Source organism: Rhinatrema bivittatum, chromosome 2 (genome assembly GCF_901001135.1).
Source record: "Rhinatrema bivittatum chromosome 2, aRhiBiv1.1, whole genome shotgun sequence".
Classification (NCBI taxonomy): Eukaryota; Metazoa; Chordata; class Amphibia; order Gymnophiona; family Rhinatrematidae; genus Rhinatrema; species Rhinatrema bivittatum.
The window spans coordinates 735,661,852-735,679,505 of NC_042616.1; the positions used below are offsets into that span (position 1 = coordinate 735,661,852).

The 17,654-nt window shown below is 40.7% G+C and overlaps 1 protein-coding gene across 2 annotated transcripts in view; it reads right to left on the reverse strand.

The window, feature by feature from the left end:
* EIF3E (eukaryotic translation initiation factor 3 subunit E) overlaps window positions 1-17,654 on the reverse strand; it is a 259,621-nt gene that overhangs the window by 127,035 nt on the left and 114,932 nt on the right. For both annotated transcript variants that reach the window (XM_029591900.1, XM_029591899.1), the window contains exon 7: window positions 12,230-12,354. In XM_029591900.1, the coding sequence (XP_029447760.1) occupies window positions 12,230-12,354 (125 nt within the window). The remainder of the gene's footprint in view (window positions 1-12,229; window positions 12,355-17,654) is intronic.

Here is a 17,654-nt window from a genome sequence, read left to right on the forward strand (position 1 = left end):
GATTGGAAATAGGCCTGAAGTTGGCTGGTTCGGCAGGGTTCAGGTTGGGTTTCTTTAAGATAGGTTTTACTACGGCTTGTTTCACTATGGCAGGGACATTTCCGTGTATAAGGGAAGAGTTGATTTCAGATAGGGGTTTGGCTAGAATGTTAGGGATCGATATTAGGGATTTAGTTGGGATGGCATCAGCTGTTATCTTGTCTCCCTCCTTTATCCTCAAGGTGTGGGTCCTTTCCGCTTATGGCTCAGGTGGTGAGGTGCTTCTGTAATCAGTGTGTCTGCTATCAGTGTTACCTGCTATTAATTAAGTTGACTTACAAAATAGCCACTGCTATTACTAGCAACAGTAACATGGAATAGACTTAGTTTTTGGGTACTTGCCAGGTTCTTATGGCCTGGATTGGCCACTGTTGGAAACAGGATGCTGGGCTTGATGGACCCTTGGTCTGACCCAGTATGGTATGTTCTTATGTGGTATCAGCTTCTATAAGTTCCCTCTGGACTTATGCTGCTTCCAGATATCCTTGTCTGTGCAGCATGCTGTGTTTAGTCTCCACGGAAAAAGTTTTCTCCTATTCCTTTATGCTTCCAGCTCAGTTGGAACCAGATGGGATTATGATGTTATGTTTCGTCATTCACAAACAATAGGGGTTTTATATATTGTCCCCAGCCTTAGATGACTGCCTCCAATGTATGCAAATCTATCTCATGCATATTCATTGTGGATATCCTGAAAACCTGGCCTGTCTGTAGCACTCGAGGACAGGAGTTTGCCATCTCTGGTCTACAGGCTGCTCAAGTCACTGGGCTAACCTTCAACATCAGTTTCTAAGAATACTGCCATCATTACTTTTCTCCCCCACATCTCTTATGCTACAACTATTTCCCCACTCCAAGCACTTCCTCAACAATACTGGAAATGTGTAAGCTAAGAGAGAAGTATTGAAATAAGTTATTTTAATTTAAAAAAAAAAACAAAAAAAACACCACACTGCTCCCCTCCGCACATGCAGATCAATTTCAAAATTATTTTCAGAGTGGGTTAACCCAGACTGATTGTAGAGTAACTAATTCTTCTTCCATGGTCCACCAGTGTGTAACATGTAGACACATCAAATAACACAGCAATGCTTACTTGAATGGGTTAATTAAAAAGTGCAGAGCTCTACTTCCAAAAATGTGTATGTTGCCAAGGCACACCTTCATAAGCTCATTATGGTTTGTAAAATGTACAGATTGATTCCCATGTGACAACTTGACAGATTTCCGCCATTATGCATCTATTTACTCTGCCTGAAAAGTAACTATTGCTCTAGCAAAACATGCCCTCACAAAGCTTAGGGCCACAAAACACCATCCTTAACTTTATGTTTCAAATATACAGTTCTTTTTCCACCTAGAAACAAATAAATGTTAAAAACAATTAAACACTCTCCAGTTTGGACTTTTATTCCGTGTATAAGGTCAGCAGGCCTGAGTCAAATTAGAGAAAAGTCCAACTTAGGAAAAAACTGACATTGTTCTTAGAACTACCCCATCCAGATAAAACTGGCAAAAAGGGAAAACCAAATAAATAGCCTGCAGCTCAACTGTATCTTGCAAAAACTAAGAAAAAAAACCACTGTAATATTTAAGAAATATGATACTAATGCTAGAAATGCAAATGGCTGTCCCATAAGGACCTCAATGCTTCTGCAAAAAAAATTTCCAAGATTCTATAATCCAAAATTGAAAGTTTTGTGACTTAATGGTGATAAACTATTTTGACATTTGTAGTTTTCAAACCATTATAAATATTAAACATTTGCATAAAATATGACAGCTCTGCAAAAATAGTCTTTAAAACCTCACTCTGCATCAGCAGATATATTGGCAGAATTAATACACAGTGTAACATCTGCAAGTTTGGGTACTTTGTCCCAGGATTTTCCCTCTATTTTACATCCTGCTTCCAACTTACTTAGCCTAGTGAGAATCTCCATCCAGAACTCTGCAATCACAGGCCATAAGTCTGGCCACTAGTTGAGCTGTATAGTAACTGGGACTGCCTCTTTTCAAGGAACTGCAAATACTGCTTGTGCAGCATCCCCAGCAGAATCTTATCCCAGCAATCAAACCCAGGTCCTCTGTATTGCAGCACTGGCCACAGAGTCAGTAGGCTGGCCCTTTTCCACCTTTTCCTTTGGTAATCTAACAAGTTTGGAAGAGATACGAAAGCCTGGAAATAGACTTGAAAAATGCAAAAGGTTTTTGATCTTCCTCCAAAGGACAAAGACAGAAAAACTGGAAATTTTGAAAAAACTTATGAAAATATTTTCAGTAGAATGAATGTTGAAATGCTTTCAAAAGCAGTTTCAAAATATCACTACCTGCCAATTACTCTCTCAAAATTGTTACCAATAAGAAAATGAAGATGCAGGACAGTGAAAAATTAGATAATTCCAATTCATTATACTAATGTGCTTAATATAAAACTCAAATCCCAGATGCATTTACACTCTCACCCATCAAGAACACACACTTTCACCTTTATAGAGGCATTCCTTGGGCCCTTCCGTTTGCTAGTTATTTATTGCCTGTCTTCCTCTCTGATCTGGAGATTGATAGAAATCTTGCCCTCTTGAAACATAGAAATATGAAGGCCCATCTAATATGCCCATCCATCCAATTAATTTAGCATTGAAATTCTCATCACTTCCTGTATTTATCCCATGCTTTCTTGAATTCAGATACTGTTTTTGTCTCCACCATTTCCGTTGGAAGGCTGTTCCACACATCCACCACCCTTCTCTGTAAAGAAATATTTCCTAAGATTACTCGAGTCCACCCCCCTTTCAACCTTCCAAGTTTACTATCCTTGTTGAATGTAACTTTGCTCTTCCTGTTCAAACGATTTTTTGTTACAGTTCCCCTATTCGATGTAAACCGATCTGATATGGTCGTCAATCATGAAGGTCGGTATAGAAAAGTGTTAAATAAATAAATAAATAAATAAATAAATAAATAAATATAAATAAACCTCATATGAGATGGGATCCCTCATTCTAGAATCTCCTTTCCAATGAAAAAGGCTCACAGCATGTGCATGGAAACCTTTGAGATATTTGAAGGTCTATCATAGCTCCCCTCTCTCACCTTTCTCTAGGGTATACCTGTTTATATATTTAAGTCTATCCCTATATGCTTTAGAATGAAGACTACTCACCATTTTAGTAGCCACCCTCTAGATCGACAGTTTATATCCTTTTGAAGGTAGGGTAGGTTCTCATCCTTCAGTGTAGCGTCATCCTTCAGTGTAGTGTACTGTATACAGTATTCCAAGTTAGGTTTCACCAAGGACCTATACAGGGGCTATATCACCTCCCTTTTTCTGCTGACCATTCCTCTTCCTATGCAGTCAAATATATTTATGGCTTTTACTGTCACTCTGGCCACCTTATCAGATACAATTACTCCCAGTTCCCGCTCTTTGTGCTCAGTAGAATTTCAACTCCAATACTGTACCTTTCCCATGGGTTTTTGCAAGCTAAATACATTACTCTGCATTTTTTTTTTTTTTTAACTTCCAGACCTTAAGTCATTCCTTGAGCTTTGCTAGATCTCTCCCCATGTTTTCCACTCCTTCCTGGCTGTCCACCCTGTTATAGATTTTGGTATCGACAAAACCTTTCCCAACCAGCCTTCCATTATGCAGCTCACAAAAATGTTGAAAAGAACTAGTCCAAGGACTGATCTCTGAGGCACACCACTAGAGTTTTCTCCTCAGAAAAAACTCCATTTACCACTACCATTTGTCACCTCCCACTCAGCCAGTTTCTAACCAGGTCAGTCACTCTAGGATCCATACCAAGAGCACATAAGTAATATGTAAATCATCTGTGTGGAACCGTTTTGGCCTTGCTGAAATCCAAATACACTATGTCTAGCACTCTCCCTTGATCCAACTCTCTGGTCAATTAAAGAAATTGATCAGATTCGTCTGTCAAGATTTACCTCTGGTAAAACATTTTTTTTAAAATGGATATGTTGATGTATTGATTTTATAATCTTTTATTATGAATGCGACTTTTTAAATCACCCCAAGGAATATTTTCTGAAGGGTACGGTATATAAAAAACTTTTAAATAAATAAAAATAAATGCTGCCTTGGATCTTGCAATCCACTGGATTCCAAAAATTGCACTATCCTCGGTTCTAACCACGATTCCATTAGTTTGTTCACCAGACTAACTGGCCTGCAGTTCTCAGCCTCCTCCTTAGTTCCATTTTATGAATAGGAACCACATCTGCCCTTTTCCAGTCCTCTTACTCCAGACTCTAATGAAGCACTGAAAAGGTCAGCCAGGGGAGCTGCCAGGACATCTTTAAGTTCCCTTGGTACCCTCAGATGTATCCCATCTGGCCCCATCACTTTATCTATTTTATGTTTAGTTAGCTCCTCATGAAATCACTGTTTTGATAGTTGAGGTTTACCTCATTTCCAATCTTATTTGTGATTGTGTTATGTGGACTTGCTCCAGGCTCTTCCACAGGGAATACTGAACAGAAATATTTGTTAAGCAATTTTGCTTTTTCCTCATCAGCCTCTACATATTCCTCTCAGTCTTACATTGCCACTTTTCACTTCCTTATATCACTAACAAATCTAAAAAAAAAAAAAAAGTCTTGCCCCCTATTTTACTGTATTTGCTATTTTTCCTTCTATTTGAAATTTTGCATTCCTCACTACTTTCCCAGCTTCTAAATTTTTCCAAATATTGTCCTCTGTCTTTCTGCAATCTTTTGTAGTTTATGAATGCTAATCTTTTCTCCGTCTTTAGAAATCCAAAACTTTTACTCTTCCCCTTATTTATATTTATTTTTATTTATTTAAAAACTTTTCTATACCGTCGTTAAGTTAAATAACCATCACAACAGTGCCCCTTTAGTTTTACCCATTGCCCTTCTATGTCCCCTAGATTTTTCCATCCAGCTAAAGCCTCCTTAAGGTAAACCCCCATTTTGAGAAAGTGAGTCCTAGACTTCAGGAACACTATCGCCTTAGAGATTAAGGTTCATTCTAATACTAAGCTATACCATCCATGGTCATTGGCTCCCAGATGATCATCCACTACATCATCAGAAATACTCTCTCCTTTGGTAAATACTAGGTCCAGTATTGCCATCTTCCCGTATGGGTTCTGCAGTTGTAAATAGACTAAGACAGAGGCAAGTGGTTGGTAGGGGTGGTCAGATCAAGGCAAGAGGTCAGGTCCAGGTGACAGGCAATCATGATCAGGTTCAAGCAAGAGGTCATTTGCAGGCTACAATGGCTCCAGTGATTGATACCACTTTGTCATTGACACAGAATAGCTGGTTGACCTTGACTCTGCAGCTTCAGCCTGAGTGGATGGGGCATGTTTAGAGAAGTTCCTGCTCAATTTTCCCAGCGAGGAAGATGACACTACACTGAAGAATGAGAACCTACTGCAATTCCAGAGAGATATACACAATTCCTCAATACGGAGTGCCCTAAAATGCTGTGAGCACACAGACATCCATCCACAGGCATAGCAATACATCTGGTCATGTTCCAGTCTGAGGCATTGGTAACAGCTCATGGCCGCCAGTGAGGGACATAATTTTGCCACACATATAACTTTTAAAATCACTCATTGTTGAATTCTTTGGATCAGACATGATGGAAAGTAGGGCCACACTTTGCTGGTTTTTAAATTTTTTTTTTGTAACACTGAAAAGTGCTTTTGTGGTGTTGCAGAGGCAGCGAGGCAACAAAGATTTTGACGCAGAACTACAAAAGAAGAGAGATTTTGTGAAAATAAGAGAAGAAATACAGTACACATCCATGCTTGTGCTAGGACAGAAAATGACTGAGGAAGTTCATGAGGCAGTTCCCATGCAGGAACTCCCACACATGCTCAGTAGAGCTCAAAGCTCTAATAGCTTGGAGAGACCAGTCTGTTTGGCACTGCAGGATGATTAACCACATGTAATAGCTAGTTCCACCTGCTTATTAAAAGAAAAAGAATGATATATCTGAGGGTTCTATATGGTGTCACTGGAAGGGTGGGAGGGAAAGGGAAAGAATTATAAATAACTTACAGGGTGCATAAGTAACGGGTGTACACATTTATTCAATGTGTTTTTTGAGATAGTTTTAATAAAGTTTTATTTTTCTGTTTTAAAGAAAGAAAATGAACTATGTACAGCTCACCAGATAAGATTTTTTTTTTATATAAAACTTAAGGCATTTATTGTAAGTATACCAAAGAGTTATTACAGATTTATTCAGTACTAGAAATAGATCTACAAGCTGCTGCAGCCTGAGTATCTGAACAGATCTGAAATTTTCCCAGTTAACAATAAGTACATTCAACAGTATGGTAAATACAAAGTAACATATCTGAAATTAGAAACACTTCCTTTAGTCAACATTATATAGATTAGAAAAAGAAGAAACTCATTTTGAGTGCCCTCATGTGCTCTCACTCAAGTAGCATAGTAAGAGTCCCATTTTCAAGCTGCTGCCCATTCTCTGCCAAAAGCTATCATCCTAACAAATATAAATGTAGATCTTCAATTAAACTTCATAAATGAAATAGTGTATCATATTCTAATTAAAGATAAATTAGCCACATTGAAACATACATTATTCTTCCAAAAGCTGTGTCAATTTTTTCTTAAACTTTTGTATGTCATCTTGTCCGCAAATGAGTTTATTGTTGGAAGTCATTTGAGATGATACGTGTTTACTTGATGAAGTAACACTTTGTGGTGATGATGTTACAGAAGAAACAGGAGGAGGACTACTAGATCGAGAACATTTGCTGCAAATGTTTCTACTGTCATCTGCCACACGTGGTCATGAAATGCTGTTTAATATTTGCAAAACATTTGGTGTGTGTAACAATGTGTTTTGTCATCTTGGTAGCATTTGGAAATGCATATTTCATCTGACAGCATCTGCAAAACACTGGAGTGGGGGGGGGGGGGGGGAATATTCCCCAGAATTTCTTGTAATGTTGAAATGCTTCCATATGTTTGAACATCTCTGCACCATTTTGCTAAGGGACACAGGGAGAAGAGATTATTTAGTAGCTCCAGCGTGAAACACACTAGCAATGAAACACCCTTTTAATAATACAACTGCATCCCTGATCTGGCTGCTAAGGGGAGTGGGTAATTTGTTCATAGAACATTACATTGATTTTATTATAAGCTATACATTAGGAAAAACATACCATTTCTGGTTGAATTATGAAAATATACTTTACTGTGCAACCCCAGTAAAAATATTAAAATACACAAATATAGATTCCTGCTTGTCATAAATAGTATGTTTTCAGCTCATCTGTGCTATCTATAATTCAGCTGAAATTTTTTCTATGGATCTTCAGGATGGTATAGGATGGGACCCAGGAGGAAGCAGGATCCAATCCATTCATTTTTATACATTTGGGTTTTTCCTGAGACTCTGCAGCATCTGGCCCTTTTGACTTTATCTCTCTCCACACATGCAGGAAGCTTATTTTCATTGCAGGGTGAAGGATAGCATACAAGTTTTCTTAGGGGTGAGAAGATCTCTGAGAAGATGAACTGTTTTTGATTGGGACATCCTGTTAGGATTTGTGGCTTTCAAGGAGGGTCTTGCAAGCCACAGCCCTTATCCCCAGTGACGCCTGCAGCCAAGCCTCTCTCACGCAGCACAGGATGCCTCCCATGATCACCACCTCTCTGGCTCTCCTTAGGCATGTGCATGCTTGACATCTCCCATCTTAAAGGGGCCCAGGATGGGAAGACTACTGCAGCACCCTCTGATGACATCACCGGCAATCCACTATATAAGCTCCTTCTGAGGAGCATCAGATGCCTCTGCAACAGGTCTCCTGCCTAGTAGCAGTGCGTATGGCTACTGTGTTCCTACATTCCTGATTCTGCCTTGTCCAGGCTTGCCTCATCCTATAAGTCTTGTTCAGTGTCTTTTGTGTGTTTTCATCCACCCTGGGCCTGATAATTGGAGTGTCGACGCACCAGTGCAGTTGACACTCCACTTGTCATTGAAGCGAGCAGCCTCAATGCACATCTATGCCTCCACTCTTCGGTTACACGGTGCAAAGGATCCTCTATCACAAACCCAAATTTGAAGAGTTTTTTTTACCTCTCTAACCAAGGAGACAGAAGAAACATTTCATTCCTTCCTTTACAGCGATATCATAGACCTCAATGCTGCCTATGGTGTGAACGCATCATCAAAATCCTCGATTAGGGGCTCTTAATCATCTATCACAGAGGAATCCAATAGGTCAGAGGTGATAGAGGAGGAGCGACCTGGTTTAAAACAACCAGAAGCCCCTTCTGGTTAACCCTCCTGGATAAATGAGCAAGTACCTTTGGCTCAGGTGAAGACTCCAGTGACACACCTTCAACCCACTTCCGTACCCTCCAGACCATACCTCGCCCCCAGAGGATCTCACTTAGTCTAAGCTTGTGGAAAAAATGGGTACAGCACACCATATCTGCTAAAAAAAAATAAATAAAATAAACCAAAAAAAACCACCCTCTGTTCTGAGCTCCTTGGCTGCCTTTTAATACTAGATACTCCAGCTGAAGCAGTGGCCTTTCCAGCTAACATCCTCAATGTTCTACAGATGAGAACACGGGAAACTCATTTTGGACACTCCTACAACTAGAAAGCTGGACCTCAAATTCGAGTCCAGTAATCACTAAGCTTTAGTGTCACTCAGCTACCTCAGCAGCTATAGTGATAGCTTCTGCTATGAAAACAGCAAAGATGATACAAATTCACTCAAATTTTGTCCCAGGAAAAGATCACAATCTTCTAGATAACTTTGGTTAAGAAAGTTTTTCAAACCGCAATGCTTTCTGCTCACATATCTATTCACCAATTCTGCATGGTACAGTATATTCATGTCCACATTGAGAAATTGAAGCCTTTCCTATCTGCTACTGAGCAAGGCAATTACTATCTTCAACTACTCCTGTATGTGGAAGAGGGTATCTGCCACCTACTTTGATTGGTCTATGAATCCTTTGATTCTTTTCCACGTACCTCAGTCTCCACTGGAACTAAACACATAGAACTGCTTCAAGCAAGCAGCATCCACGAGAATGTCCACAAGCAACTAGTGGACCTCCCCTGCTTGGAGGACAATCTTTTTGGCAAAAAGCTCTGGGAGACGGTTGAACAGATGAGATAATGGACTAAAATATGGCAGTGCAATTCCTCGATGGCTCCTGAACAGCCCTTCATGTCAAGACAACACTTCTACCCATACAAGTGACCGTACTTCCACATGTGGCCCTACTGGTCTTTTCAATAGACAATATCATCACCCCTTCAAGACCATGACAACCACCATTTCAAGCAAGGCTTCGACAAAGAACACCATCAGCCAAAAAACGTACAACAGGCTTAGTTTTTGATCCCGCTGAACAAACCATTTCCTGCTCTCCCAGTAGTGAGAAGAATCCAACATTTCATGGAGGAACGGCATCAGACCACCAAGGACCCCAGGTCCTCCATACAAAGTCTGAGAACCGATTGTATTTCTACTAGCCACCATCCCTTCCTTATTGCTTCACATTCCATCTGGCTCTGTCTCATCTGCCGCAGCCTCTTCTGGGAAGTCCAATCACTTCACCAATAATTGATAGTCGCCTTCATATCTGCTACCTTCAATGGGGTCTATGTATCCAGTGGGATCAATTAGCTCAACCACTTTAGTCTCCCATGCAAATAACAGCAACAATGAAATGGGAGTTACAGCAGTAGTTGTGCCCGCAAATTCTCCAGGAAGGAGCACCTCTTTGCTCGCTCCCTTATCAAGTGGTGCTGGTGATGGATGCTTCCACCATAGTGGGGGGAGGGCACACCAAATCCATTCGAACACAGGACATCTGGTCTCTTCAAGACAGCAACTGTCAAATCAATTTAATGGCGTTGAGAGCAATCAGATATGCACTATCAGCACATTTCCTTCAGGAAAAGAGCATCCTGATTCAAACCAACAACCAAGTTGCCATATTTTACATCAACAAGCAAGGAAGAATGATATCATGGCCTTTCTGCCAGGAAGCCCTAAAAATCTGGAATTGGGAGAAAGAAAATGAACAGCTCTACAGGCCATCTTTCTCTAACATGCTGGCAGATCGACTCAGCAGAGTTTTTCAACCACACTAGTGGCTCTACAGAAATCAGTGGTCAATAAACTCTTCAGCTTATGGAGTCTACCTCTGGTGGACCTGTTCACATCACAAAAGTAAACCAATTTTGCTCAGTTCTACTAAACAATCACAGATTAGCTCAGGACATTTTCCTCCTCAATTGAGGAAAAAGCTTTATGTATGCTTTCCACAGTTGCCAATTCTCACCAGAACAGTGCAAAATTTCTTCAGGACTGCACTTGGCTGATCCTCATAGCCCCAGCATAGCCAGAGACAGATATGGTATGCATTAACTCAGGTAGATGGGACACTGCATCATCTCAATCTTTCATGTAAAGAGTTCTTATAAAAATGGAGTGCCAACAACAGTACAGGACCCCGTACAGCTGATCAATATATGGCATGTATTTGAAAGTCGGTATATATAAAGTTGAATAAATAAATAAATAATTCTGATCTACCCTGACACTATTAAAATAGTAATAATAAAATTTTTTAAAGCTTTTTTGTGAGCAACTTTAAAAATGTTAGACTACAAAAGGTTTCCCATGAATATGGCATACAAAAAACTGATGGAACATCCAAAATGGTATAATTTTTTTTTTTTAAAATACAAAATGGATTTTCTATTTATGGAAGTTTCTACTCTCTCTCATCTCTTTACCATACTTTGGCTTATCAGTTTCATAGGCTACCTTTAGTTTCCATGCACCTCTTTCAACTATAACTTTAAATTATTCCTGACTGCTACACTAATGGGGGAAAAAATTGAATCCTACAGGTAGAATCTGCTAACCCAGAGACTGCAGACATCCAATTATGAAAATCAAACCACATGAATAAAAGGAAATGTAAAAATTCAGCTGTCTGGATATAATCTTTGAAAGTTACTACAGAAATATCAGAGGCTGTAGTCTGTTCTGAGAAACTGACCACATATCAGCATCCACTGCACTTTATAATCAGTTGCTGTTAATCAAGGCCTTATCCTTTGCCTGAAGGTAAAAGGATATTCTAAACATTTGTAAGCATTTATGCTACTAAAGCGCATGGCTTTCTAGTTCTGAAACTGCAGATGCTCTTTATTCAAGGGGCTGACTGTTGCTTTTGGAGTTACTCATCCTGCAATTACTGAATTCTTTACAAGCAGCATGCACTCTCACAAACTGCAATAAAAACAAGGGCTCTCACATTTCAAACGGATAGAAACAGGTCCTGAAGATATGTTTGAAGTCTTAAATTTGATTGCACATCTTCATCTGGTCCACTTGTGCTAAGCATTTGTATAAAGCATTTCACATCAGAAAAGAACTTCGAAATTCAAGTTAATTTCAAATCGAAGGAAAGCATGAGGTACCAACCATCCCAGTAACATTAATCAGTGAAAGTGTTTACTTCTGAAAAGATGTGTGCACCCTTCCTTTTATCAAGAAAAACAAGTTTCTACCGTATTTTAAAATGCTACTGTTCTTTTAAGGAGCAGCTGCAAACACAGAGATCAGTCCACACAACAAAAAATCTGTTATGTCATCATTAAATGGTTCTACCTGACAAGTTGTTTGCCACTTCAATAAAGGAAAATCTCTTCCATATCCATCAAGATATTTTTCACATTAGGATTTATTGAAATGCTAAGTATTCCCATAGGATTAGAATCTTATCTGAATAGTAGATAAGATCAAAACAAAATTCTGCCTTTAGCTATCCATATAATACTTTGTACACAGTGTATCCCTTCCCTTATTTTTGGATTTTATCAGTTACTTTACTTATTCCCATGTAAATAAATATGCTTTCAGAACTTCAGGGTTCAATTAACAGGTAGTTCTCTAAACATAAGAAAAACACTTGAGCAAAATTGTCTGAAGATAAAATAAAAACATTTAGCCAAGAAATGAATGCCAGACATATAATAACCAAACAAAATTAGTCTATAAAGTGAAAGACATGCCATCCAAAAGTTTATTAAACAGTATTTTAAATACCTCATATCTACTTTTAAAGCTTCTTTTAAGATTAACATTTTATGTTGAAAAGCACTTACTGTGGTTGGTAAAGGAAAAGATCTATGATGTTGTCTCTGCCTTTAGGGTGGTTGAAGAAGACAAACAAAGACCAGTGGATGAGCCATGTTCTTTGCTGAAGTGACTGCAGAGGAGAACTGACAGACTGGATAAAACAAACAATATAGCTTTTAAACACCCACAAAAAATGGTCAGAAACAAAATGTGCAATATCCATATATAGGAAAACCCAAACTATCAGATATTATTGCAGATACGGTGGCTGAAATTTTCCTAGAAAAGCCCCATTTACACCAAGAACCCATGAACAAGATTTGTGAAAGGCTTCCTTTGCTCACTGAGAGCACTCAGACTAGAGTGTTATATCATCAGTTTTCCAATAAAGAGAGACATCAAAACCCAGAACTCAACTACTCATCCAAAATTCACTCAGATATGAGCACCAGAGGATCCCCCATTGCAAAATCTCAGCATAAAAGATCAATGCTTTATTCTGTATAAATACTTCAAAGGTGAAGAGGCCAAACATTAAGTAGGAATCACTACAGTCTGACAAAATACCAGACTGTCCTGCATTCCTTCAAGCTTCCCTATGATTTGCTTTAAAAAAAAAAAAAAAAAAAAGGTCAGATCAGTTTTATAGGAGAAAACAGAAATAGGAAATCACTAAAGATCTATCCTGTAAAGGACTACTTTCCTTCAGAAACTTCAATATGCGCCTATCAAATATAGCATTCTGGGTTTTAAAACATAAGATGTGCCACATTGGGTGAGACCAAAAGTCCAGCAAGCCCAGAATCCTATTTCCAACACTGGCCAAGTATCTGGCAGGATCCTAAAACGTCAATAGATTTCATGCTGCTTATTCCAGGGATAAGCAGTGGATTTCCCCAAATTCACCTTAATGGTTTATGGACTTTTATTCCAGGAACTTGTCCCAAACCTTCTTTAACCCCAGCTGCACTAACAGCTTTTATTACATCCTCCGACAACAAATTCCAGAGTCCTATTATATGTTAAGTAAAACAATATTTGTCTTAGATGTATTTCCTAGTAACTTCATTGTCTTTCTACTTTTGAAAGCAAAAAACATACGATTTGCGCTTATCCATTCCACTCATTTTATTATCCCTCACATCTCTGCTCAACCACCTTTTTCATCTGAAAAGCCCTCACCTTTTTAGCCTTTCCTCATAGGGGAAACGTTCATCCCCTTTTTCATTTTGGTTGCCCTTTTCTGTATTTTCTAATGGAGAAAATTACTTACCTGATAATTACTTACCAGATGGACTCAGGACCAATGGGTTCCCTGCTAACAGACGGAGACAGGTTTTAAAGTTGATGTCACCTTAGACATACCCCTGCAGTGACCTCAGCCTTTCAGTATTCACTTCAAAAGCCATTGTGGACCTATGGAAGACCGAGCACCAGCTTCTGGTTAAGGCTGTGGCTGACCCAACCTCAGAAAGGGAAGAACCGGGCTTCGCAAAGGCTGGGGAGGTCAACTCACCCAGGCCTCCTCACAGTGCTGACATAAGCAAGAATCCAGGTCAGATTGAGTAGCCCTAATATGATAAGCAGCACAGAGAGAAAGGTGCTTATGTTTCTTTCCTGCCAGAGCCATTAGAGAGACGGCAGTTGTGAATTCAGCCGTCTCGCGCTTGACTTTTGTGCGCACAGATTTCGGGCACCTAAGCAGGCCACGGCGAGGCGCACGCACAGCCCAAGCACTCGGGAATTCTGCGCCTGAGTGCGCGTAGACTGCGTACAAAGTTGTGCGCACACTTCTGCGCATAGCATGTGCGCAGAGCTGGCACATGCCAGGCGTACCAACACTGTATGGAGGGCGATGCAAGGCGCACAAAACTAAGTGCAAGATGGAGCTGACATGGCCTACCACACGGTGTGCCAACTAAGCCTGAAGCGGGGCCCAAGCCACCAGGGGGCTGCTCAACCCGCTCAGATGCCCAACGGATCGGGAATTACATAAGTTCGGCGAACTGAGCAAGGAGACCAAAACCCCTCCAACATCTCTGAACAGGAAATCCTTTTTTTTTTTCTTTTAACTTACATAAGAAATTGCTATACTGTGTCAAACCAAGCATCCTGTTTCCAAAAGTGGCCAATCCAGGTTACAAGTACCTGGCAAGTACCCAAAAACTAAGTATATCCCATGCTACTGATGCGAGTAATAGCAGTGGCTACTTTCTAAGTCAACTTGATTAATAGCAGGTAATGGACGTCTCCTCCAAGAACTTATCCAAACCTTTTTTAAATCCAGCCACACTAACTGCACTAACCACATCCCCTGGCAACAAATTCCAGAGTTCAATTGTGCAATGAGTGAAAAAGAATTTTCTCTGATTAGTTTTAAATGTGCTACATACTAACTTCATGGACCCCTAGTCCTTCTATTATCCAAAAGAGTAAATAATTGATTCACATTTACCAGTTCTAGACCGCTCATGATTTTAAACAGCTCTGTCATATCCCCCCCTCAGCAGTCTCTTCTCCAAGCTGAACAGTCCTAACCTCTTCAGCCTTTCCTCATAGGGGAGCTATTCCATCCCTTTTTATCATTTTGGTTGCCCTTCTCTATACCTTCTCCATCGCAACTATATATTTTTTTGAGATGCGGTGATCAGAATTGTACACAGTATTCAAGGTGCAGTCTCATCATGGAGCGATAGAGACATTATGACATTTTCCGTTTTATTCACTATTCCCTTCCTAATAATTCCTAACCTTCTGTTTGCTTTTTTGACTGCCGCAGCACACTAAGCCATTGATTTCATTGTATTATCCACTATGACGCCTAGACCTATTTCCTGGGTGGTAGCTCCAAATATGTAACCTTACTGGCTGAGTACAGAGACGGTCTTCAGCTGCGGGGAAGATTGCTTTAGCAGTCACCGCTGCGCTCAGCTTCCTGCAACCACTGCCTTTCAGCTGCTTCAGCAGCAAAGCCCACACCGGGCTTTGCTACTGACCAAGGCACACCTCTGAGGGACCTCAACTGGGGGAGGGACCTTTAGGTATTATCGCAGGGTAGCGGGGCTCAATCTTTCTCCAATTTAAAGGTAAATTTTCTTCTTCTAAAGAGAACGGCGATCCCGACAGGGAAGGCACGCTTACATCTGCTAGGAGACTGAGAGATACCAAAGGGCTGAGGGCATTGCAGGGGTGTATCTGGTATCGTCAGCTTTGAAACCTGACTCTGTCTCCATCTGCTAGCAGGGGAGCATTTAACCCATTGGTCCTGAGTCCATCAGGTTAACTGGGCAAGTGCATATTAGATCAAATCAGCAATACAAACAAAACAACTTTTAAAATTTGATTTCTTATAAAATCCATATTTTTTAAATTTAAATTTTGTTTTAAAGGAACCCTATATCGGAAGATTTATTAAGTTCTCCTGCTTAGTTAGACCTATCACAGTTGGATCAATGAAGTGTCAGGAAATGATTTGCTAATTACAGTCTGCTTGTACTAATTACCTGCCACTACATCCACATTTAAAAAAAAATAAAACTGATAGATGTAAAGCAATGTAAAGAGGTGGTTTGTCAGACAAGGAATGTGTCAATAAGAGCAAGTTTGCTTACCATAAACGGTGTTTTCCGTAGAAAGCAGATGAATTAGCCATGCTGTCTGGGACATCCTCCTGTCCTGTAGGTGGCAGGGCTCTCAAAGTAAAGTTCTAAGTCTTGCTACAGTGTGTGCCTGCTTGGCACCTCCCCCTCCCCTCTGCAGAGTCTCCTCAGTCCGTGATAAAGCAAGTATAGTGTGCAAGACTGTCCAGGGAGGCGGGAGGGTCAGCATGGCTAATTCATCTGCTATCTACGGAAAACACCGTTTACGGTAAGCAAACTTGCTCTTTTCACGTAGATAAGCAGCTGAATTAGGCATGCTGTCTGGGAGTCCCCAGCTAGCAACTTGAGCTGTTTTGTTATTGTTCTGTTATATGTTTGCTCAAGTTGCAAAGGTAGATCGCGGACAGTATCTTGTGACAGGAAAGTTTAGGAGGTGCCCGCTTGTAAAATCTGTATGCCCACGGATGCATCTGAAGAAGCAAGTCTGTCCAAACAGTAATGAGTGGTGAAGGTATGAAGTGATGGACCAAGTCGCTTTAGAAATGTCCAATATTGGAACATCACGTAGGTGGGCAATAGAGGCTGCGACTGCCCTTACTTGATGTGCTTTTGGCGTGGATGAGAGTTGTTCCGAACGTTTGTGGTAGCAAAATTGAAAGCAATTTGTGATCCAGGATGACAAAGTCCTTTTTGACACCGGTACGCCCGGTGCGTTCGGATTAAAGGAGAGGAAGATCTGCGAAGGTCCGGAAGCAGAAGCAGTGCATTGTTTATAGTATGCAAGCGCTCGCTTGCAATCTAATGTGTGCAGTCACCGTTCAGCCGCATCCATGTGCGGACGAGGGTGGAAGGTTGGTAGAGTTATGGATTGATTTAGATGGAAAGGGGAAACTACCTTTGGAAGGAAAGTTGGATGTGAGCGTAGAACTACTTTATCATGGTAGAATAGCAGGTATGGGGAGTAGTGAACTAGAACTTGTAGCTCGCTGATCCTTCTAGCTGAAGTTAGTGCTAAGAGAAAGAGTACTTTCCATGCCAGGTATCTGGGGTGACAGGTGTCCAGTGATTCAAAGGGAGGCAGCATTAGTTGCTCCAGGACAAGGTTCAAGTCCCACGGCATAGGTGGTTTGCATACCGGTGGGCATAATCATAATACTCCCTTCATGAATCTGAAGATATGGGGATGGGTAGAAATTGGTGCATCATTGTGTAGCATGTGAAAGGCAGCAATGGTGCTGAGGTGTACTCTGAGGGAAGCAGTCGCCAGGCCTCTTTTGTAAAGTATATGAAGATACGATAGTAGTGTCTCTCCTGGACAGATGAATGGGTTAAAATGTCCGAGTCAGAGCACCATGAGGCATAGTTGAACCACTTCCTTTTGCAGTTTTGTCTGGTCGAAGGACCCGCCTTCTTTGTTTATATAGAACATCGCTACTCAGTTGTCCGTGTGTATCATGACTGTTTTTCCGTGTAGCTGAGGACGGAAGGCTTGAAGCGTGTTCCTGATCGCCCGGAGTTCTAAGAAGTTTATTTGTTGCGATTTTTTCCAGGCATTCCAGAGGCCTTGAGTTTGAAGGCAGGTGAGCTGGGCTCCCCAGCCCTTTGGGGAGGCATCTGTAGTGAGTATGATCTGATGCACCAGAGGTCGTAGCAGAACTCCTGTGGTAAGGGCTGCTGAGTTCAGCCACCATCTCAAATCTTGCTTCATGCTGTTCGTCACTGCAACCGGAATGGAGAGGTGGTTGGAGAATTGTTTCCATTGGGCCTTTAAGCCCCATTGTAAACGTCTCATGTGTAGCCTCGTGAGTGGGACTACATAGACAGACACCTCCATATGTCCGCGTATAGTTAG